This window comes from Aythya fuligula, chromosome 1, assembly GCF_009819795.1.
Source record: "Aythya fuligula isolate bAytFul2 chromosome 1, bAytFul2.pri, whole genome shotgun sequence".
Lineage (NCBI taxonomy): Eukaryota > Metazoa > Chordata > Aves > Anseriformes > Anatidae > Aythya > Aythya fuligula.
The window spans coordinates 188,081,877-188,103,777 of NC_045559.1; the positions used below are offsets into that span (position 1 = coordinate 188,081,877).

Here is a 21,901-nt window from a genome sequence, read left to right on the forward strand (position 1 = left end):
CAGCAGAGTAGCCTTTTGCATTAAGATGTTCAGCAGCACACCCTAGCTTTTAGTCATGGAATACAACATCAAGTTGCTCTTCCAGATAGTGCTGGTTAGGTTTTCTTTGTAACTGTGTGGCAGTAACATTGTTGTCAGCATGCCATTTCTTGCCTATCAATCTAGAAACGTCTGAAATAAGCAACTCTTGCAATTACAAAATTCCTGTTGACTTTGCTTGCTTTTCAGCTCTGGAGCCAGTCAGCCCTTTCCTCCTCGACCACTCAGTGAATCACAGAATCGATTGCTAGCTGGTGACGGTCAATGGGTAGAAAGTGGCCCTGAAGAGGAAAATGTTAAATCAGGTAGACTGCACCATAACATTTCTGATTACTCTGTCATTTTGTTCATGGTGGGTGGGGTGTTTGGTTTATTGTGTTTGTTTTGTTTTGTGGGTGTTTTTTTTATTTGTTTTGTTTTGTTTTAAGCCGAAGAAGTCTTTAGGAATTGGTTGGAGTCAAATAGAGGAAAACATGTTACATATAATCCAGTTGGCATGTTTATAAGTTGAGGTTAACTTGTGTCTCTGGCTTTCTTGCTCCCTCTTCTGAGACATTTTGGATTGATTATATTTGATTAGGGGGGGAGGAAAATATTTATCTGAAATAGGTACAACACGATAAGCATGGTTTCTGGTTTGGAGTCTTTGGTACTTGCTGTGCGAATCTGAAAAAAAAAAAAAACACATAATTGAGATTTTCTCATATTTTAGGTACAAAAAAGCATATTATAGTTTCATTGGAAAGCTGATCTCAGCTTATTACTAACCAACCATCTCAATGAGAAACAGGTAAGACTAACATCATTGATTGCTATTTCGTTATACATATGAGTAAACTAAAATGGACATCTTGAGGTTAAAAGTCACTAGTCATGGAGTGCAGAGAAGTCCTCTGATGTTGGATGAGTCATAGAAAAGTCTGCATAAAGCTCAGAATGGCTCTCCAGAAGACGAGAATGGGAGTAATGCTGTACTGTAGGAAACATTAGTTGGCTAGATCTAAGATGAGTTGGCCTAATCCTGTCATTTAGATTGAAGTGTGTAATGCTGTATTTGTTACCTGACCACAGAAAAGAATCTCATCTGTTAAACAGGCAATTTCAATATGGAAGTCTTGATACTCTCTCAAGAAACAGCCCCTTAACTATATTGTTTTTGTATATTGGTTTACCATGCTCTGCTCTTGTACTTCAAGAAAGTGTGTGCACAAGGAATGAAGGTGTCGGTAACTATAGGTGTCTACATCTGGGCTGCTTTGTGTCACTTGTGACACATCGACACGTTAACAGTGATTTTCTTTTGTGTAAGAGCTTCTGTGCACACTGCACACTTTGCACTAGGGAAATGTAGCAAATGCTGCTGCTTGCCTTGGTGTATTTCCAGTGACTGAATTCAATTTCTCTTTTTTATGTTGACTTCATGCTGCAGTGAGTTTATAAACTCCTATTAAATTTTTATTTCTAGAAGAGGAACAGATCTGATTTGGACAGCTAGCAACCATAGATGCTGAGGGCTGAGTTGTTATCCTCCACCTCCCTTTGTTTCTTTTAAAGAGTGGTACAAGGGCCTGCATGAGGAAATCTGTATTGCCTCTCTGTGACCCCTGACACAGAAGTGCAGCAAAAGCTGGAAATAGAGGGACCTTACAAGGAAGTGCCATTTTCTTTGAAGAGAAAGCAGTCTTCAAGTTTTTAAAGCTCAGTAATTTTAGGATCATCTTCTTTTTTTTTTTTTTTTTTAATTAAGAAATAGTCTATCTAAAAGTTCTTCACGAGGGATAATTAAAATTAGAGTAGTTAGTAGTACTTTTCTTGACACTTCGTATAAATGTTCAAATGAGTCCCTTAGTAAGGGATTCCTTTCAGCCTCTAGCTATATAAAATATAATCTGATCTAAACAGTTGATTCAGTCCTTTTCTTTCTATGAAAAGTGGAATAGATACTTCCTGAGATCAGTTCATACCAGCAGTCTTTGACAGGGTATTATAGAATGTACTTAATCCTTCTGTCCACTGACCTAGAGAGAGCATGACTGACAGCTTAGACCAGACTATTAACTGGTAATAGTTTGATGTGACTTCCCTTTCCATGCTCTCTCTCTTCCTAAAGTCAGACAAATTTAATGAATGAAGATGGTGTGCTGTGTATTCCACTTCCCCAAGCTGCATAGATTTAAAAGTTGTATAATTAAATGAGTCACAGTCACACCCAACACAAAGCGTTTTGGTACGTGTTATCTCAAGTAATACTTCACTCAGTACCACAGGGTTTCAGCTGCTCTGAGTCTAGTTGGATCTGATCGGTTTCTGATCGCCTAGCTTGTTAATTCCAGTCCCCTACAATTGGAAGCAGCCATGCAATAGCTGTGAGATCCAAAATATCCATTCCATGCACTTTGCTATGCCTTGTAGCAAACTGATAGCTGTATTTTTCATTTTTTCATTTTTATACCTGTGGCATGCAGTAGAAGCAATCGAATTTATGGCTTGAGTTCAGTATAATTCCCACATCATTGTACAGAAAAGAAGACAAATCTGCCAGCCAGCAGTCCCCAGACTCACCTAGACACAAATTGTATAATTTGTGTCTCCAGATGTGTCAATTTAATTAAAAATGAATGAGCAATTCTTGCCAACCAGACATCCAAGAGACTTTAGTCACGGGTCAATGGTGATGGATTTGACGTTCTTAGTGGAGATAATCTTATAAAACATAAGAGGTTTAAAAGAAGAAGGAAAAAAAAAAAAAAAAAGAAAGAAAAAAACACCTCCCAGAAGGCTAATCATGAGTTGAAGTTATCTTAGCTGCAGTCTCAGTCAGGAGGCAGTAAAATACCTGTGTTACCTAGATATTCCTGTAATGCAGTATGATTTGTGGGTTTTTTTTCAAAGCTAACGGTGCAATTCCACTAATGAGGTTTTGTTTTGTTTTGTTAGGTTTCTGCAACACATTTTGTGCTTGAATATTACTTAATTTTGTTTGGAAGAAGTTGATCAGTAAAAAATGGAACACGAGCATTTTAGGAAGAGACAAGAAATTCAAGTTTCTGCACAGTCCAATGGATTCTTGTAAGCACTATTGCAGAGCAGGGAAGTTAAGACATGCCTTAAGATTCTTAACGTGCATTTATGCAGCACTGAATTATATATATACTGCTACCAAAGGGCCAAATCCTGAAGTGCCCTGCTTGGATGCACAAGGTCCAGAGTGGGAACTATGCATTTCTGTTATGCTGCGGTGGTGAGGGTAGATCTGCAAGGACTCCTACCTCCTCACAGGCAAACTTCACACCTTAGGCGCTGCAGAAGCCACTTCCATAGCAGGTTCTGCAGAGAACAGAAAGAAAGAAGAAGAAAAATAAAAAATAAAAAATAAAAAAGAGGGGGAGGGATTGGGATGGGGGTATTGACATAGAGTCTGGCTGATGAGTCTAAAGTGCAACTGTCCATAGCACAAACACCAGGTTTTATTGCAAGGAAGGGACCGGGTGATCATGGTTGTAGCTCTCCAAGTATGTCAGGACTGAGGATTCCTTCTACTGGCTGTGCTATGGAACAAGGCAATGCCAACAAAGCAAAAGCCTTTTACTTGGTGTTGCTTTTTTGCTATAGAATTGAGCCCCCTCATCCTTTTAACTTGATTTATTTAACCATATCAAGAGCATAGCTCAAAGTGAACTGTCTTTTAGCTGCAAGTACATGGATTATTACTTTTCAACAATTGCCTCTCAGCATACAAAGAAAAGCCAACCCAAGAAGAAATCAACGAACTGTTACATTTTCTGTTAATGTCTGCAGTGTTCCCTATGAGGCAGTAACAAAATGGCAAAGTACCCCTGAGAAAAGGGTTAGTGCAGTTGTGTGTTGTTAGCAAATGGAACTGGAAGAGTACTGCTTTTTATATGGGACTCTTGATGGTTTATAAATACTGTTTTATACTTTTGTTTTATCTTTTTAATGAAGGCACAAGTTTTTATTGGTTCTAAAGTACCATTTAAACAAATTTCAAGTAATTATGAGAAAATTAGCATTGGATCATGCACTTGTGTTACCACACCAAAACTCTGTGTGCTTTAGTCTGCCACTTCCAAGTCTATTTTAAGCGATACTGAACTGCTAAAGATGAGTGCTTTGTGTAATGATGTACCCTGTTCACAAACGGCAAAATGTCTTTCCTATGTGAGGAATAAAGTCCATCATAAGCTCAAGACCAACAGCAAAGGACATGATTTTGTTCATTTTCTCTTGCTCCTCTGTAGAGAAGACAGCTACTTCATCTTTGTGTGTTATTGGCGTTTTGCACCTGGCAAACATGAAAAATAGTTGTACTGTCTGAAGCTTTTCTGATGTTCAGCCGATGCTGATTACAGATAGATGTAAACTGTTTTGATACAAACTGAAGGTGGTAGCTGGAGTGATGATGTGGACAAAAGGAACCTGTTTGGTTTCTCTGCCAGACTGGTTGCTACTTAAGTCCAGTATGTTCATGATGGAAATACAAGGGTATCAACTATACTGTAAGGCTTAAACAAATGTTTTCTTCGTCTTTGGAAAGTATAAATTTTCTTAAATGTTACTCTTCTGGAACAAGAACACTTCAAGAATCTATGGGCATGTTTTGGTCACTGTGGAGTATTGTTGACACAGAAGTAATGGTCCAAACTTGGCATGTTATGTTTAGATGTTGCAAAATGTGTCTTCAAACTTTGTATGATAAATTTTGCATTTGCTAATTTTCAAACTTAAAAAACGTTTGCTATGCATTAATCTGGAAGATTTAGCTATTTTTTTCCTCAAATGTCAAGTGCAAAGTGCTCATCTGAGTATCAGCTTTCAGCAATACTGACATGTTGAGCTCACAAAGAGAGAATGCATCAGCAGAATTTCTTGGGAAGAGAACAGAGACGAAAGACAGTGAGCTCAAATTGCTCGCTCTAAATACCAAAATGTGCAGCCCCAAACACTGGTGGAATTGTAATTGAGGGCCCTGGATATAATCTCTTTGACTGGATCAGTGTATTACAGCGGAGATAAATACATGCATAGTCATTCCCTAGCAGAATTAGAAGCAAAATCTCTCTGATGCGGTAAACCTCACAGATCCAGCAGTATAGCTGCTGTCCTCTCCCAGCCCCCCAAAGTGCTCAGTGTATATTCATATGAATGCATGTATACTGTAGGCTAACATCTATATAACTTGTTTGATTTCTTCAGCCAGTGTAATTAATCTACAGGGGCAAAAAAATGCAGGTAAGCAGGCTGGGCTAAATCTGTGTGTGCTCTGTAGCAAATTGGTTCATATTTTGGTGGCATTTCTTCAAGAGCTGATGGTTCTGACATCTTGATGCAAATACAAAATACATTTTGTCCCAGATTTCTCTCACGTTTCCAATGACAGAAGTAGGACAGCAATGTGCTTGGGATACTCTGGAGGCTGGACTTACTGTTGGTGGAAAAGCGGATGTTACTGGAAAGTCACTTGAAAAATATAAGACGTAGTAAAATGGTTCAAATGGGATCCTTCCAAATGCTCGCCCCTCCGCCCCACCTTTTTTTTAATTCCAAATTATACTGGTGAACTGTTTTCAGGGTTCCCCAGTGAGGGGGATGGTGAACACCAGGTTTTTCTTGCAGGCACTGGCCAGGGAGGAGGCAATGCCTAAGGTAAGACAGTGGCTTCGCTTGTGTCTTTGAGTTCCTGTCCTGCCAGCTCCCTAGCCACAAGCAAGGGCACTCAGTGCTGTATCTGAGCAGCACAGAATGCTGACAGGCGAAAAGAAGGAGCAAGCCAGGAACTAAAACCAGCTTTGGTTTAAAGAACAAAAAGCTGCTGGGCTGCTGAGTTGCCAGCAGACATGCGTGTCACTGCTAGCAGAGGAAGGGGTCAGTAGGAGCTCACCACGAAATGGGTCTTTTTGGCTCACATCCATGCACTGAGCTGCTGCACGCTTCCAGGGGAGGAGGTGGGAAGGGAAGATGGATCCTAAGAACAAAAACGGTTATAGGGTTGGGTTGTACATGCAGGTTCTATGCTACATGTCAGCAAGTCCTGGAAATAACTTAAGTTCATCGCTAAAAATAACTGCACTTAAGCTTTTAGGTCCCTCAAAATAATTTTAGAGACCTCAGCTATTATTTTTTCCCCAGACAATTGGTTTATTTACAGACTGTAAAGATGCACATAATTGCTGTTCCTACCAAGGGCATATGATGGGAAGAGGGCAGGACCATGTATCGGTTTCTCTAATAACTGACAAGTTAGATGTACCATAAATGTTTGATTGAAAACTTCCACTTCCAAACTTCAAATATTCAGAGGTTTATTTTAGAAGGGCTCCTGACATTTCTATTTTTAGTGATTTGAGTAGAAATCATGGTAACATTTTTGTTAAACCTACCCTTTGAACATGGAATGCAGAAGTACCAAGCTTCTTTTGGTATGCTATCTAGAAACCAGGCGTGTTTTCTAGAGTGTTAAATGCCTACATTTTTCAGGTAGTTTCTTCCCTCATTTGATCTTGTGTTGCTTTTCTATCTTTCTAAATAATTTTGGAGAGTTTTGGAAGTTTTCATTAAGTTCAGTGCTATTCAGTATCCGCTCAAAGTACTTCATGCTGTAGTTTGAAGTTCGTCCAGTTGTAGCTCACCAGAGCCCCATGAGGAGGAAAAAAAAAAGGCAGGATTTGTAGCAGGATTAATGTCTGTGGCAGATGTACCAAGAGAAGCATCGACTCTAACACAGACAAACCAGATCTGCCTAAATCTGGAGCACTGACTGATCATATTTATTTAAAATAAATAAATAAATAAATCCTTTGAGCTTCATGGTATGTGTTCTTTGAGGATGCTGGCTGAAATCGTACGTAATTGAGGGATTCAGGTATATATTTAAAGAGGTTCCAAGGAGCTACTTTAAGTGTAAATGCAGATCAAGAATACATTTTTCATAGTACATCAAACAAATTAAATGAAATAGCTGGGTATGCAACATAAGAGGATCTTCTCTCCCTAAATGGCACCAAAGAGAGCAGCTGCATATAATGTTATTATAATACTGAACACATTTACTACACTCATTTCTATCAATTTATTTTGTATATATAGACAGTTTTTATATGCATTTTTCTTAATTACATAACTGTCACAAAATGTAATGAAACTGCAAGTCGTAGTTAGTGCTAATGCTGATTTAAACTGGTGTTTGGCTGTTTTGTTTTGCACCAATTACTTGAATCTTGTTTCCATTACATTGCTAAGTCTGATGATGTTTACAAAACTGCTTTCATTGTTTTTTGGGAGTATCCCCACCTTTCCTTCCCCTCGCCCTGCCACAAGAAATAGAGAGCACATGCTTAGCAGTCAAGCACATGTGTTGGGGATGAAGTATCCACTTTTATTGGCACCAAAGCATTAATGGTGACATGCGGATTCCCTTCTGTTTACATTATTTAGCTGACAAATTAAATGCTTAGCGTGTTTCTCTCTCATTTCTCCTGTCCCCTAACCTGTTGCTGTCAGCTTTGTTGTGAGAAACTTAAATCTTTCTGAACTGCAAGTATTTAAGACCATAAAAGACATCACAGAAAGAAAGAAGCAGTAGTCCTGTTGTTGTTAAAGCGTTCAGCCTGTCCCCTCACCCTCTTTTTAAACTTACCTGAATTAAACACCCCTGGGTTCTCACTGCACTTCCTTTTGTATTTGCCAGCAAGGGTTATCAACAGTTGCACTAATGACAATGTCCTCGCTGTTCTACTTCCACAGGTATTTTTAATTGTGCTGCCTAAACCTGTAATGAATTGTATTTAGGTTTCAGGTTAAATGTAAGATACATGTAATGACACATTTATTATATTTTTTTGTATGTTGCAGATAGGACTAGTCCTATGCACAGAGAAAACAAACATGTTGCCATTTATAGTTTAATACTTGAAGTAACTTTTTAAAATGGGCTTTTATAAATGAACTACGTACAAAATCACATTACTTTGCCTGGAAGTTCCTTCATGTTTTAATTGCATTGTGCAATTTGCCCATATGTATATTTTTCCATATGTTATCTCAAGCCATTAGAAAGCACATTTGAGACTTTGAACATCAGTGTTGAACCTGTTCATCCTTCTCTGAAATGTAATTCATGTTTAAATACAAAGTTGTACTATTTTAGGCCTATTTTCAAAAGTGATAAAATATTAATGTATTTGACACATCAGTGAATGCAACATTGACTTAATAAAAGTATGTGAAATAATCTGAAAATGGCATGTGTGTATTAGATCAGCAAGAACTGCCACGTATCTGGGAACTTACCTGTAACTGGTGATGGAAATGACTTTTACACTCTAGCTGCAACAACCTAAGATTACACTCACTCCTGACACATGTTCCAGGTCACTTGGTTTTGACAGGAAAAATAAAAAAAACTCAGCTTGTGGCTGATAATATTCCTTCAGGACACGAAACAGTATGTAGAAATCAGGTTGCTGATCAACAGCAGTTTATCAGAATCAGATCAGAATAGTTTTCTAAGTGAGGGTAATTAAGACTTAATCTGACACTGCCATAATGATAATACTGGTATTTAAATTCAACAATTAGAATCATGGAATTATAGAGGTCTTTTCCAACCTACATGATTCTAAGACCATCAAGTCCAACCACATTCCTTCCAGAAAGTTTTAAAAATGGCACACTTTATAGTCTTCTATTAGCTGCAGCTTCATCTACCTCTAACTTCCTAACTCTGGTTCATCTTGATCCTCGCATGCCTGATGGAGATAGTTCATTAAGTAGATTCAGTTGTGTCTCACGTATGGTATTATACAGAAGTTGCCCTTCAGAAGGGAGAGAGACCAGTAGCAGCCATCTGGTCTGTACAAGCAAATAATCCTTTTCGACACAGCCTGTGTGTTCTAGCTTTCAAAAAAGTGAGGCTACAGAGATAGTTTAAGTCATTACTCCAGTTGGTAACTCGCTGTTTTTTGCAAAAGCCCTGAAGGCACAGAAAGGACTATATTCTTCTACAAAGAACAATAAGAAAACAAAATACTGTTCTGTATGATTACTTTTAATTTTTTTGTATACCATACCAAATTGTCACTTATCTGCCCATATTACACTGTATTACAAAGTTACCGTAACAGGTACAACAGCATATTTTGTGGCAGTGCACAACAGCTTCCACATACAAGTACAGCCTGTTATTCAAGATGTCCATTTCTTTGAGACATTCAAGTGGTTCAAGTGATCGCTCATGTATCTATGCTCAGGGAACTTAGATGTCAAGGAGCTTTTGAGAGCTTCCCATTTTGCACGTCTTCCTTCTTTGTTATGATTGTATTCTTGTTCCTGTGTCAGGTAAGGTCGACTCAGCCAGTACTCGTTCTCTGCTTCAGTTTCCAACCTTCGGATCATTGCCTGCTTCATCGAAAGGGTGACCACTCTTGGTTGCCTGTATTTTCCGATCCATTGTTTTCCAGGAATTCTCTTCCGGAGCAATACTGTTGTTAAAAACATGGTACCTTGAAATATTAAAAAAAAAATATGAAATGCCCATTACCTTAGGGACAGAAATAAAGTTAACAAGAAAAATGACAAACATGCACATATTTATTACGCTGCCTTTTAGCTAGCTGTTAAAAAAAAAAAAAAATTACAATTCAGGCCCCTGTACATGCAAACAGCCACTGTGTACAGTAGACAGTACAATGGCAGATATGCTGGAAACAAGATCAGAAAAGGAAAAGTAATTTTTTTTTATTTAACTGGAGAGTTTACTCAGTTGTCCTTAAGGAACAGAGGTACTATTAGGATTTAAATATTTGATATTTAACATACTTTCGTCTGTAAATTATTCCAGAAAAACAAACAAAGACAGCCAAGTATTGTTAAAAAAAGGATTTACTTCATCCCTTAACGCCACAAACAGATATCTGCACTGTTAAAATAGCGAATTTCCAGGTCCATCTTCTCTTTTTATCATGCAATATGTTCGTTATGCCGTACGTTCCTCAGCATTATCACCTGGCCTCTCCATAAACTTACTAACACAATATCCTTGGTTTTGAGCTGGGGAAAACCAACTTCGCAGATAAAGCCGAAGCCCTGCGTTACACCAACCAGCAGAAACACAGCGCCCAAATACCGCTTCAGACCTCACCCCCGGGGTGGGACAGAGGCAGAAAAGCCCAAGCCAAGCCCAGCCGCGACACGCACGCTCCTCGTTAACCCGTCCGTTAGCCCTGGCCGTGCCCAACCCCGCCGTGTGGCTACCCCGGGCCGCCTGAGGAGAACCCCGACCCCGCTCCCCGCTCACCCCTCGGGCACGGCCCCGGCCCCGGCCCGGCGGCCCCCCACAAGATGGCGGCGCTGCGGGGAGCGCCGGGCGCGGCTCGCGAGAGCTGGCGGCGGCCGGGCGGGGCCTGGCGGCGCCAATGGCGCGCGCGGGCGGGGGTTTGAAGGCAGCGGCCGGTAACGGCTGGAACGGGCGGCGGCGGCCATGGCGCTCCCCGGCTCCTCTCAGCGAAACATGAGCGTGTCCGGGGAGTTCTTCGGCAAGCTGCGCGCCCTGGCGCTCACGCTGGAGAGGGAGGCGAGGCAGCTGGAGCGGGCTCTGCGCCGGGAGGATGAGGATGAGGGTGAGTGCGTGAGGCGGGATGAGAGCGGCGCAGGGCAATGGGGGCTGCGGTCAGTCCCTGGCGCTTCGTCTCCGCCGCTCCCTCAGGGTCCCTCTCTGCCCCTGCTCCCCGTGGGGTCCCTCCCATGGATGCCGTCCTTCCCGAACTGAGCCTGCGGGGGCTGCCCACAGGCTGCAGCTCTTCAGGAACTGCTCCCACACGGCTCCGTCCCACGGGGTCCATCCCCCAGGATTAAGGGCTGCAGGGGAACTTGTGCTGCCTTGTGCCTGGAGCACCTCCTGCCCTCCTGCTGCGCTCCCCTTGGGGGCTGCAGGGCTGCTGCTCTCTCAGCTCTCACCCCTCTCTCCCAGCTGCTGTAGCACAGCAGATTTCCCCTTCCTTCAATCTGCTCTCCCAGAGGTGCAACATCCTATATAGGCTCAGCTCTGGCCAGCACTGGGTCCTTTTTGAACCAGCTGAAACTGGCGTTATCTAGCATGGGGCAGCCCCTGGGCTCTTCTTACAGAGGCCACCCCTGCAGCCCCCCTGCTACCAAAACCTTGCTGTGTAAACTCAATACATAAGTGCAGGTTTGGCCACCCCTCCTTCCTGGGGCAGCTGAGGTCCCAGAGGTGGCCTGAGGACCCTGCATCCCTCAGGTCCCAGCCTTGTTCCAGCCACAGGTGCAGGCCGTCACACACATGGCTTTGCCCAGGCACTGATGGCTGACCAGTTTCTGCCCGCTAGGGACACACAGGTGCTCTCATGCCCCTCAGGGACCCACTCACCCCTCTGCTGACTTCAGCCCCTTACCGGCTGGTCCAGCCCAAGCTTCATCACAGGCGCTCACCCCAGGAGCTGCACCATGGATGCTCTGGCACTCCCACCTGTGGTCTCACCCCAGCTGCTGCTCTCACGCCCATATACGCACACAGCATAGAGAGCCCTCACCCAGCAAAGACATTAGAAAGGAACTTATTAAGAACACAGAATTGACTTTGCAACCAGGGGCAGGGCACAACTAGATGAGAGTACCAACCACCTAACCATTTACAAGCGACAAGCCCTTTTTATCCTCTTACCCACCTATTTTCCCATTCTTATTCCTCCCCAGATCACCACTCCCTTCTCACTCCTCTCCCCAGCTGTTGTTGTATAGTTTTTTTTGTTTTTTTTCCATTCTTAAATCTGCACTCCCAGAGGCACAAACAACATCGCTTATTGGCTTAGCTTTGTCCCCCCCCCCCCCCCTTCCCTACCATCGTCTCTGAGCACTTTTGTGGGTGTGCAGGTGAGCTTCTATCACACAACATATATAAATCAAATTTGAGTCTGTATGATAAAACAGGAATCACGTTCTTGCTTTTACCCTTTTAATAGATCAAGACAGGAAAACATATTTTTCAGGGCTTGTTCTCTGTCTGAACAAATAGTTCAAGGCTCTAATTAAATTTATCACTCTGCTATGTCTTGTCACACAGCAGGTGTCCTCTTCTACACTATTTATTTGCATTAATCTTAATTTCCAGTGAAAGAAGTAATATCAGCTTTTGACTGCTGCCTGTTTAAGTGTATACTAAGCCCTGTCTGCATATAAATAAGGCAGAAGAACTCAACTTTTTGTTTATGTCTGTTTGTTAGTGGTATCCAGATTATTTTATAATTATTATTTCAAAATCAAGCTCTGTAAGGCTGAAAATTTAGCAAAATAATGCTTTGCTCTCCACGGACCTACCTACTGCAGTGATGTCTGTTACAGGTAATTTTTTACAATACTAGCTGCAACTCTAAAATAGAAGCCTGTGCGGTTTCTCTGTGTAATTCAACGTACTGTGCAAACTGCAGTCTCGTGCAGTGCAAGGTATCCAGTTACAGGTACACAGTATGAACTGATTTATCTTCATTTTCTGTCTCAGTTCTTTCTCTAAGATGTGTCCCTGATGTCTCTAACATAGATTACGTTCTGATGTACAATGTACTCATGCTTAAAAAAAAAAAAAAAAAAAAAACTAATCCCCCTTTTTTTCATTTCAAAAATGTGAATGCGTATATCAAAGACTATGAAGAGGAATCTCCAATAAGAGTCTTACAGGACCTGCACAGTGAAATCAGGACTCTGAAGGTAATGACTTAACTCGCTTCCTTCTTGAAAAACCATGGGGAGGTGTCCATAAACTGATGACTCATTTTGATCCTTAAGCCACAATGCAACTCTTATTCAGCAATGACCCTTATTTTTATTCATTTACCTCTAAGTCCTCATAATGGCTGTGGAAATACAAGGCAGCATCCAGAAATTATGTGTGATTTAGAGCTCAGTTTATGAGTTTGCAGTTGCTGTCATCAGTTGGGTCAGCAGGGGGCAAAGTGAATGGGGAAGCTGTAGCCACGCCAGGGCATAGCTATGGGGGTTCAGGAGCTCCCTTGGGAAGAGGCATACCTGTTCTTGTTCAATGGCTAGCATTTGGAATAAAGGAAGTCTTCCCAAGAGAGTCTGCACTTTCAGCTGTTCAGTTAAACTTGTGGAGAATGTTCTTCGTTTATTTAGTAGAAGTGGAAAAATAGGCTTTAGAAATGGACATGTGTGCAAGTAACTGAGGGGTAAGTTAAGCTGTGAACTTGTTTACCAGCTGTTTTGCCCTACATTCTTTGTATGTGGAAGGTAATGTCCAAAACCAATTGTTATGTAATTTTACTCCTATTTTTAATGGAGTACAAACACATTTTTGTTTGGGTTACCGGGAAGTAGTTGTTATACCGTCAACTGTCACCTTAATTTAATATTTGTATGTTTTTGTTGTTTTTTTTTTTTTTTTTTTACACTTAATGCTCTGTATATTCCTGATGTTTTCTAGCCTAGTTTTTGGGTATAAGAAAGACCTAAACGTGCTGCTTATGCTCATCTGAATTGAAGTTCACTAATTGTTCCCAAAATGCTTAATGTGTTAAAAAAAAAAAAAAAAAAAAAAGTGGTGATTTGAAAAATAATATGGTTACATTTCTCCTTTCCTCCTCCACTAAAGGAAGATATTAATGCCAGTCTTGGCAAGAGTCGTTCTGAAAGGCAAGAAATTAATGACTTTATGAAGGCAAGTGAAATATTGATGCAAAGAAATGCAGCAGATCTGGGAAAAATAAGAGAGCTGTTCCAGAAATATGGCTACAAACCACGTGTCAAAGTCTCTACAGGTAATATTTTCTGCAATAAAATGTGTGAACACAAATGTAACTTTCTTAAAAGGTTTCTCTTTTCCTATGGGTATGTTTTTGTTAATTAAGAGGTCAAGTATATCTGTTGTTTGCTTTACGATACCCTGAAGGTAAAAGGTTCTGTTGTGATTGGTGCCCAAAGAATAAATTAAACTCCAAAAGCTCACAGTCTGCTCTCCTGACCTGCTTTTAAGTTAGTATTTCTCTTCATTAATAGCTATACTGAGAAAATGTGTTAGCAAACATACTCTCATAACCTGGAGAGCTCTGCTGCTTCAGCTTCTCACGCTTGAGAAACTACTGTAGATGCATCTAAATTAGTTCATATTCATATGTGGTTACTTCATTAGCTTAAATCACCGTGGAGAAAAATCTTAAATTAATGTTCCACTTGTGCTACGCAGTGCAAGAGAAGCACATACAGGGTTTAGGTGATACATAATAGTCTATGAAGTAGTAGTTTGATCACTGGGTTGAAGATGCTTCATCCAGTCAGAAACTGCATGCACACCCGTGTGAAAAATCCAGCTGTACAAAATGAGCTTAAAATAACAGCACGGTGTTCACCACACACATTCCTTTCTGCATCAAGGACCCAATCAGTCTTCAAGATGCCTTTGGCAAGGTGCACCTGAACCTTCTCCTGAGTGTTATCCAGTAATTACAAAAAACACCATTGTGGTCGTGAACCATATTCACCCAAAGCTAAACTATTAAGCGTTTTACAAAGCTACTGCAAAAGGCTCTAATTTTATAGCGGCTTACTTCCCTTTCTCTCTATGCCTTTACTGAGGGCTTCAAATACAGCTACAAGGTTAATTTCTTTTAAGATGCATCTTTTAACGAAGTGTATTTGCACATGTAATCCCAGTACGCATGCAGAGGTAATACTTCTGCCATATTATTTTAAATATTTTCCCCTGCTTCTTATGTCGTGCAGAAATTCACAAATCCTTCAGGGCGTTTCAGGTTATAGAGCTACAGAAACATACAAGTTACAGCTTTGTTTATTTCTGCAGTGGACTCTTCTTGTTACCTAAAAAATAATCTTTTGTGAGTTTTTAGTTACTGCTTAGTAACCTTTCTTCTGTGCGTTTTTTCTGAATAATGGCCAAAATCTGTTTTCATTGCCATTTGTTGTACATTTTTTAATGAATGTCTGCTCTTGCAATAAATAATAATAAAAAAAAAGTAATATAAATAGCATGAAGCAAAACCAAATTAATGTATTCAAGATTAATACTTCGTGTCTGTTCCATGCAGAGATAAATTCTATTAAAAATATGTTTCTGTAAGAAGCTTTTAGTTTCATTTACTCCTAGAAATAATATTTAACAATAGATAATTCAATAAGTGTGTGACCTGTGTTCATAAATATAGCTTAGCCTGACATAATATCTGTTTTACCTTCAGGTTTCAGTGTTTTAAAATGAAAGAAGGAACTTTTTTTTTTTTTTTTTTTTTTTTTTTAAGACTATTAGGGGAGGGGTGAGGATTCCTAACTTACTTCATAAATTCCTAAAAGAGAAATTTCTGACATAATTTTATTTCATTATTTTAAAGGTTTGTTTTTGTTTTTTGTTTTTTTCTCCAACAGAGGAGCAGGAAGAGGAAGTTAACAGTGATTCAAAGGTGTCTGCCCAGAATAAATCTGATGAAGAAAAAGCAAATGATGTACCTCACCTTCCTACTTGTACTGAGAACCCACCGGTGCCCAGAGACCCACTGCGTAACCCCCAACTTTCAGATTTTGGTCTTTCACAATATGCTTTCTCTAGGCCTTGGAGTGCAGTAAATGGACAGCAAGCAGTAAATTCACATCAAGAAAATTCAAAAATCAAGACTCCACTAAAAACACATACCCCCTGTATTTTGCCCAAAACACCAAAATGTATGCTCAAAATGGATGACTATGAGTGTGTAACACCAAAACTTGAACACTTTGGCATTAGTGAACATACCATGTGTATGAATGAAGATTATACAATGGCACTTATTCGTAAAACTGCTGAGACAACCAAGAAGTAAGTAAATTATTTAAAGTTCAAGTTGTTTCTCTATTGAATTTTCTATAGTTTCTTCTTGCTGTACTATCTTCTTGTTGCTATTGCCCATCTTTTTGTCGGCAAACAGGTGATTTATTTGTTATCTACCAGCTGGTTATTCCTGTGTCCCTGTCTAGCTCTCTACATGTGTTTTCATGTACCCTTTGCATGCCAGATACTGATATGAAACACATCTCAGGTATACTCCTTCCCTTGACTGCAGCACAGTAATGTACCTTATAAAATCTGTTTACAAGGGGAAAATACGATATATAACTATGATATTTTATATTACTTAACCTAGGATTTGTATTTGAGTGATGCGTTGCCCGAAGTAGACATTACATTACCAATTTAAACTTTTAAAAATCTTTAGGAATATAGCACTGGAAGAAGTTTCTGAAGCATTTGGTTAAATGCCTCACTGTAGAAACACACTGTACTATTTCATTAGTTCCTCAAATAATATTCTGTAAATAGCTTCAGCTTATTGCACAACTTAAGATTTTTTGGTTTCTTTAACTTCAGACTTCTGTTTTACTAATTTTTCTATTTAATGAGAACTGTTTTAAATGTGATCTTCAGCTTTAATTATGGCCACAGTTTCTAAACAGATACATCCACAAATGTACACTCCCTGTCTGTGTCTTAGAGTGAAATGATTACAGAGCCCACTGGAGATGTGTTTTTTTTGTTGGTGGTGGTGGTATCGTGTATAAACACTGTCAGTCTTCCATATCCCTGATGATAAATATCAAAATTCAGTAGAGAATTAGATACAGCATGGTTGGTGCTTGTTGCTAGACTCTTGTTGATGAACAAATACTAGGCTGACTGGGTTGACACTAATCATTTCATGGTGATTTCTTCATGTTGAGTTAACTGAGATTTTTGCTTGCCAGCTTACTTAAAAAAGATGATCATGCAGTGAATGTACCAAAAACAACATCCAAGGAAATCATGGTTACACCTGGGCCAAAAGTAGAAACAACAGATGAGAATGGTAAGTTAAAAATAAGCAAATGTACATATACGTTTTTCTCAGAATGCATATGTTAACATGTGGTCATTTTTTAAACTATGATTCTTGTTAAATATAGTCTGTTCAGGCCCGGTAATTATTTGCATGTTAATGTCCACAAAATGTAACATTGGTGGCTTCTATGGGAAATCTGTTCACTTCAGTATAAATCATTGCTCATTCTTCTACTGTTATCCATCTAGAATTATTCAGAGGCATCCATTATTTTGTAATTGTAAGTTATCTTTATTAGCAATGAAAATACTTTTTCCAAGAATATTGCATCTGTTTCAAGCCAGGAAATTAAAAGAATAAGAAAGAAACTGCTTTAAAAGAGGCTAACCAAACAGTTACTTTGACCTTTCAAGAGTAGCACTAAACTTTTCTTTGAGAGGAAATGTAATGTACTCTCTTGAAAATGTACAAAGGTCTTGGAACAAACATACAGGCTACTGAGTACATGAAAAACTAAAGTGGTAGTGATTTAAGTTGGGCTTTTTCAGTTACATTCAGTAGCAGGACTGGACTTTTTTTGTATGTTTGTATTTGCTGCTGTTAGAGCTCTGCAGCTTGGATGTTTCTTCATACCAGAAGTGTTATCGACTAAAATAATACAGGTGTTTTGGAGTATGCAAACAAATCCATATAAAGGTAATAGATTTGGGAAACTGAGGCACTGCAACTGGCAATACATATGTATATTTATCAATTCATTTATTTAATTTTCCCTAATTTCAGGAGCTGACTGTATGGCTTCTCCTATGGTACCCGTGTTCTGTACGCCTGGTTTGAAAATCCCTTCCAGAACAGATAGTACAGTGTTACCCAAGTCACAAGAGATAAACAAACTGCTTCTTCCTAAACATACAGAAACACCACCACCTCCAGATTTTGAAACAAGATGGCTCAAGGTAGAAACTATGGTAGTAAATAACAATTACATATTTTGATATACTTGTACCATAAGCCATTTTTCAAATGTCAATTTGTGATTCTTTTCTTGTGCTATTTTTCCTTATGTCTCTGTAGAAGATTTTTCTAATGGTAATTTTATAAGAACATTTATTAATACTCCACCTAAGATAAATAAGTTAACCAAAGGCATCTAATACCTCTTTTGCAACAGGTAAAGCCAGGGGAAAAAGTTGAGTCAGTGACAGAAAATGATGCAAAAGAAAACCAAAACATAGAAGATAGCATTCCTCCTACTGTGAACTCCGATGAGTATCTTAAGCGTTTGGGAGACCCTTCTCCTCCTAAAATAAAACAGTACGACCATTTGCTCAGTACTCCTCCACCTCCAGAAATAACAAGGATACCAGATGATGTTCTACAGGTCAGCTAATATATATTTCTCTGAATAGCTTTAATATCAAAACAGTAGTATTAAAAGAGTTTAATTCTACCAAGTATTGTTCCTCAAAAAGAAAGGATTATCTGCTGCTTATTGAAAATGTCTAGACTGTAATCCTGTTTTGAGTTCTTAAATAATTATTTTAATTCCCTTTTAATGTTTGCTGTAGATTCTGTCAAAGTATAATCATAAAGTAGTAGACTCTTCTAAAGACAAGAAAATGGAGACTAAGGCAGGAGGCACTACAAGATTTGAAAGCGATTCCACTGATTACTGCAACAAAGAGAACAGGTATGATCAAATTTTACAAATTTGATTATATAATTGAATTTGGAAGAGCTAGGAAGATGCTTTAGCGCATTTAGAGATTCATGCAGTTGCTTTTGCTCTTCAGCTACCAAAATAGCTCTGGTTGATGTGACTAAATATCTAGTCTTTGGCATGGTATCTGTCTGCCTTTTGTGTAAAGAACAAATACTATAATTGTGTGTTTGAGTCATCAGAAGCTTTAAAAAATGAAGGAAAACAAATGAAGTTACTTTTACTGGTTTTAGCTGTAGGTATATTTTGCTTTTTGATAATCAAAGCCTCTGAGTGTTTTGTGCTTTCTTCTGAGTAAATTTAGGCAATAAAGCTAAAGAATGGAGAAAATTATATGAAGCGACATAACCGATTATGTGGTCCTTTTGGCATAAGGCAGCAGGCACCTCAGCACCATACAGCTGTTTGCTCACCCCTCCCCCCAATCCCAGTGGGATGGGGGAAAGAACTGGGGAATGTGAGAACTCGGGCTGAGATGGACAGTTTAATGCGGGGGGAGGAATGCACAATGCAGTTGCTCACCACCAGTCTCCAAACTTTTTAAATTAAAAAAAAAAAAAAAAAAAAATCAAAACACAGCACCGTACCAGCTACTAGGAAGAAAATTAACCCTATCCCAGCCAAAACCAGGACAGGCAAATAGCAAATACCAATTTCTTTGAAATGTAAAGCCACCTTATAAACAATAGGTGAGATGAAATTAACCAATCTTTGAACAATGGAATAATAGGTTTTAAAAATTGATTGAAATAGGAAGAAGTTTCGACAACTTGCTCAAGTGTAGATATTCCTCATCTGTTATACTTGTTGCTTATCTCTTAAACTTGGGGTCACTACGGATTATTTGGGCAAGAGGTACAAGGAAATTATATGAAGTAAAATAATAATCACAACAATTCACAATGAGATGAAGCAAAGTAGGTTTCTTAATATACTTGGAGTTGGAATCCATTTGATTAATCTGATAGAGTAAAAGGTCTCGTTTTAGCTGACCTCTTCTTTTGTCAGGCAAGTTTTCAATGTTTGTGTCTTCTGCTAATTCAGAATATGATTGAGATGATAATAGGTTCATGAACTCTTCTGGATATATTTGCAGAGCCTGTCCTGTTGTTTTCAAGCCAAACATTTGAAATCAAGCTGAAGACCATATTTCACTTTCCATGGACCTTATCACTGAATCACAGAAAACTCAAAAAGCAAAAAAGAAATACCAGGACTAAAGACCCACAAAAGAAAAGTGTTTTGTTTTCCTGGAGAAAACTTGATATGGATTAATTCGAACTAACGATTTTATGCATAATGTTTTATTAAAATTAGTGACAAAATAGATTTTACTTTATATTTTTTAATATTGCTTCCAAGAGGACTAAGGTCATGTATTATGTAATACCTCAGTTGTTTCATGTGATTCTTGTGTTTGCTGCGTACATGTGTGTGTATATACATTTGCTGTAGGTTGTAGAGAAATGTAACTAAGTTGCAATAAAGGGAAAGTCCATTAGGCTGCCCGGGAAGTAGGCATCTCTTGATGTGCTAGTGACACTGCGTAGCTCTTCAAGGCTGAGTTTGAAGAGGATTGAAGAATACTCTGACAGTATTTGGCATCTTAAACACAGAATTCACTTATGTGAAGAGCAACTCCTGCTTTACTGTTTTAAAGCATTCAGCCAGGTACTCCTTCATCAGGCTGTCTGATGGACAGGCATTTCTAGCGCTTCTCTTTCAATTACAGCTTTCTTACATAGACATCATATTAAGTACTAGGCATCTGTTTTCCTTTTGGCAGTCTGATAGCTATAGCTCTAAAAGGTGACCGTCTTGAATACGAATAACTTGAAAATATATTGTGCAATTGCTACTCGTTAGAGATCTGCTCTGTCTTTAACTGCCTGAAAGATTTGTTGGCAGGCATGTGAATGATTGCTTTCCTCTCCCATGCACCACTGCCACGTGTGTTCTGTAAGTGGTGCTGTCGTTTCCGATCATGCGAACATATCCCTGCATAGCTGACCAAGCTGAACTTCTCAGAGCTGTTTGACACCTTTTGCTAGTCACAGCAGTTGAGATGCAGGTTGTTTTGGTTTGTTTGTTTTTCCACCAGAAATTTTACTCTTGTCCAAAAGAAATCCCAACTATGTATTCCTGCTTGGAGCCAGTTTGCTGTTACCAGTGTCAGCTAATCCTCTGTGACTTGAGTACTGCATTTACCAGCTTTATGTGGTCTTCCTGTTGGTCTTACTGTTATTTTAGTGTGCTTTCCTGAATTTTCTGAACACAGATGGATGTTCTTTGAAATCCTCAGGATGTGCACACATCTGGAGATGCCTGAAAGTATTTTCCTGGTTGCTTAGAGGGACTCGCTGCTTGGAGGGACCTGGCTAAAACCTAGTAAATGTAAGAGAATTTTTCATGTTACCCCAGACGCTTTCTGGGATGAATGTGCATCAAATTAGCTGGAGAAGCTGATTTTTTACCCATTCTGGCCTGAGCACAGTTTTATTTCCTAGCTTCTGTTTAAAAGTATATATTTTATGTCACTCTTTGAAGTTGACCAATACTTTGAATTCTGAACAAATCTTCTGTCGCAGTTGCTTTGTGTCTGCTTGGAAAACTACTCATCTGCTGCTTAAAAAAACTCTTATTCATTCTACCCAAGTCTTTCAGAGAATGAAGACCAGATCTCCTTCCAGCGTCTTCACAGACTAAAACCACTTAATGGGCTGTGTGCTAGTAATGGAATTTCACGGTCCTAAAGGGGTACAAAATATTCTGTTCCAGAGCAAGAATCCTTCCACCAGATGGATTCACCAGCACTAAGCAGCGGGGGGTTTCAGAGCCTGCCTTCACCCTGCACTTAATGGCTATTTGATGAATGTTACTTCCTTGCCCTGAAGCTATCCAGATACCCTGAAAGTCTCAGTTTAACATCAAATGGAGCAAAAAGCTTGACTACCTAGGACCTTGATGGATTTCTTTTTCTTTTCAACTAATAGAACTTCTAATAGGGCTTGTAAGTGTCCCCTAATTGTGAAAATGGCATAGTTCTGTTAACATGTTGAGATAGATCTCTTCAGGATGACACTGAAATCTTAAAATCTTACGGTCTTCTCATAAAATATCCCAAGATGGAAGAAATCTACAACGGTCGTCCACACATGACACAGTACCACCCAAAAATCAGGCCCTATGTCTGAGAGTGTTGTCCAAGCACTTGAACTCCAGTAGGCCCAGTGCCGTGACTACTGCGCTGGGCAGCCTGTCCCAGTGCCCGCCCACCCTCTGGGTGCAGACCCTTTCC

The 21,901-nt window shown here is 39.5% G+C and overlaps 3 protein-coding genes across 5 annotated transcripts in view; 2 read left to right on the top strand and 1 right to left on the bottom strand.

Moving 5' to 3' along the window:
* ZDHHC20 (zinc finger DHHC-type palmitoyltransferase 20) overlaps positions 1 to 8,182 on the top strand; it is a 44,971-nt gene extending 36,789 nt beyond the window's left edge. The window contains exons 11-13 of one of the 2 annotated variants that reach the window (XM_032208126.1): positions 229 to 344; positions 752 to 829; positions 2,977 to 8,182. In XM_032208126.1, the coding sequence (XP_032064017.1) occupies positions 229 to 344; positions 752 to 789 (154 nt within the window). In that variant the 3' untranslated portion in view covers positions 790 to 829; positions 2,977 to 8,182. The remainder of the gene's footprint in view (positions 1 to 228; positions 345 to 751; positions 830 to 2,976) is intronic. The other variant, XM_032208127.1, reaches the window with a different exon arrangement.
* Positions 8,183 to 9,082: 900 nt separating this feature from the next.
* On the bottom strand, positions 9,083 to 10,406 carry MRPL57 (mitochondrial ribosomal protein L57). Of its 2 annotated transcripts, none has more exons than XM_032208128.1 (2): positions 10,352 to 10,406; positions 9,083 to 9,557 (listed from the first exon to the last, which is right to left on the bottom strand). In XM_032208128.1, exon 2 carries the CDS (start codon positions 9,550 to 9,552, stop codon positions 9,241 to 9,243), a length of 312 nt encoding a protein of 103 aa, XP_032064019.1. In that variant the 5' UTR covers positions 9,553 to 9,557; positions 10,352 to 10,406; the 3' UTR covers positions 9,083 to 9,240. The 2 variants fall into 2 exon arrangements, with proteins under 2 accessions (XP_032064019.1, XP_032064020.1); XM_032208129.1 differs by lacking the exon at positions 10,352 to 10,406 and adding an exon at positions 10,081 to 10,255.
* A 110-nt stretch (positions 10,407 to 10,516) lies between these two features.
* On the top strand, positions 10,517 to 20,088 carry SKA3 (spindle and kinetochore associated complex subunit 3). The gene is made up of 9 exons (XM_032198136.1): positions 10,517 to 10,673; positions 12,710 to 12,774; positions 13,676 to 13,841; positions 15,460 to 15,886; positions 16,810 to 16,910; positions 17,667 to 17,839; positions 18,055 to 18,264; positions 18,452 to 18,573; positions 19,700 to 20,088. Exons 1-9 carry the CDS (start codon positions 10,535 to 10,537, stop codon positions 19,731 to 19,733), a joined length of 1,437 nt encoding a protein of 478 aa, XP_032054027.1. The 5' UTR covers positions 10,517 to 10,534; the 3' UTR covers positions 19,734 to 20,088.
* Positions 20,089 to 21,901: the final 1,813 nt, after the last annotated feature.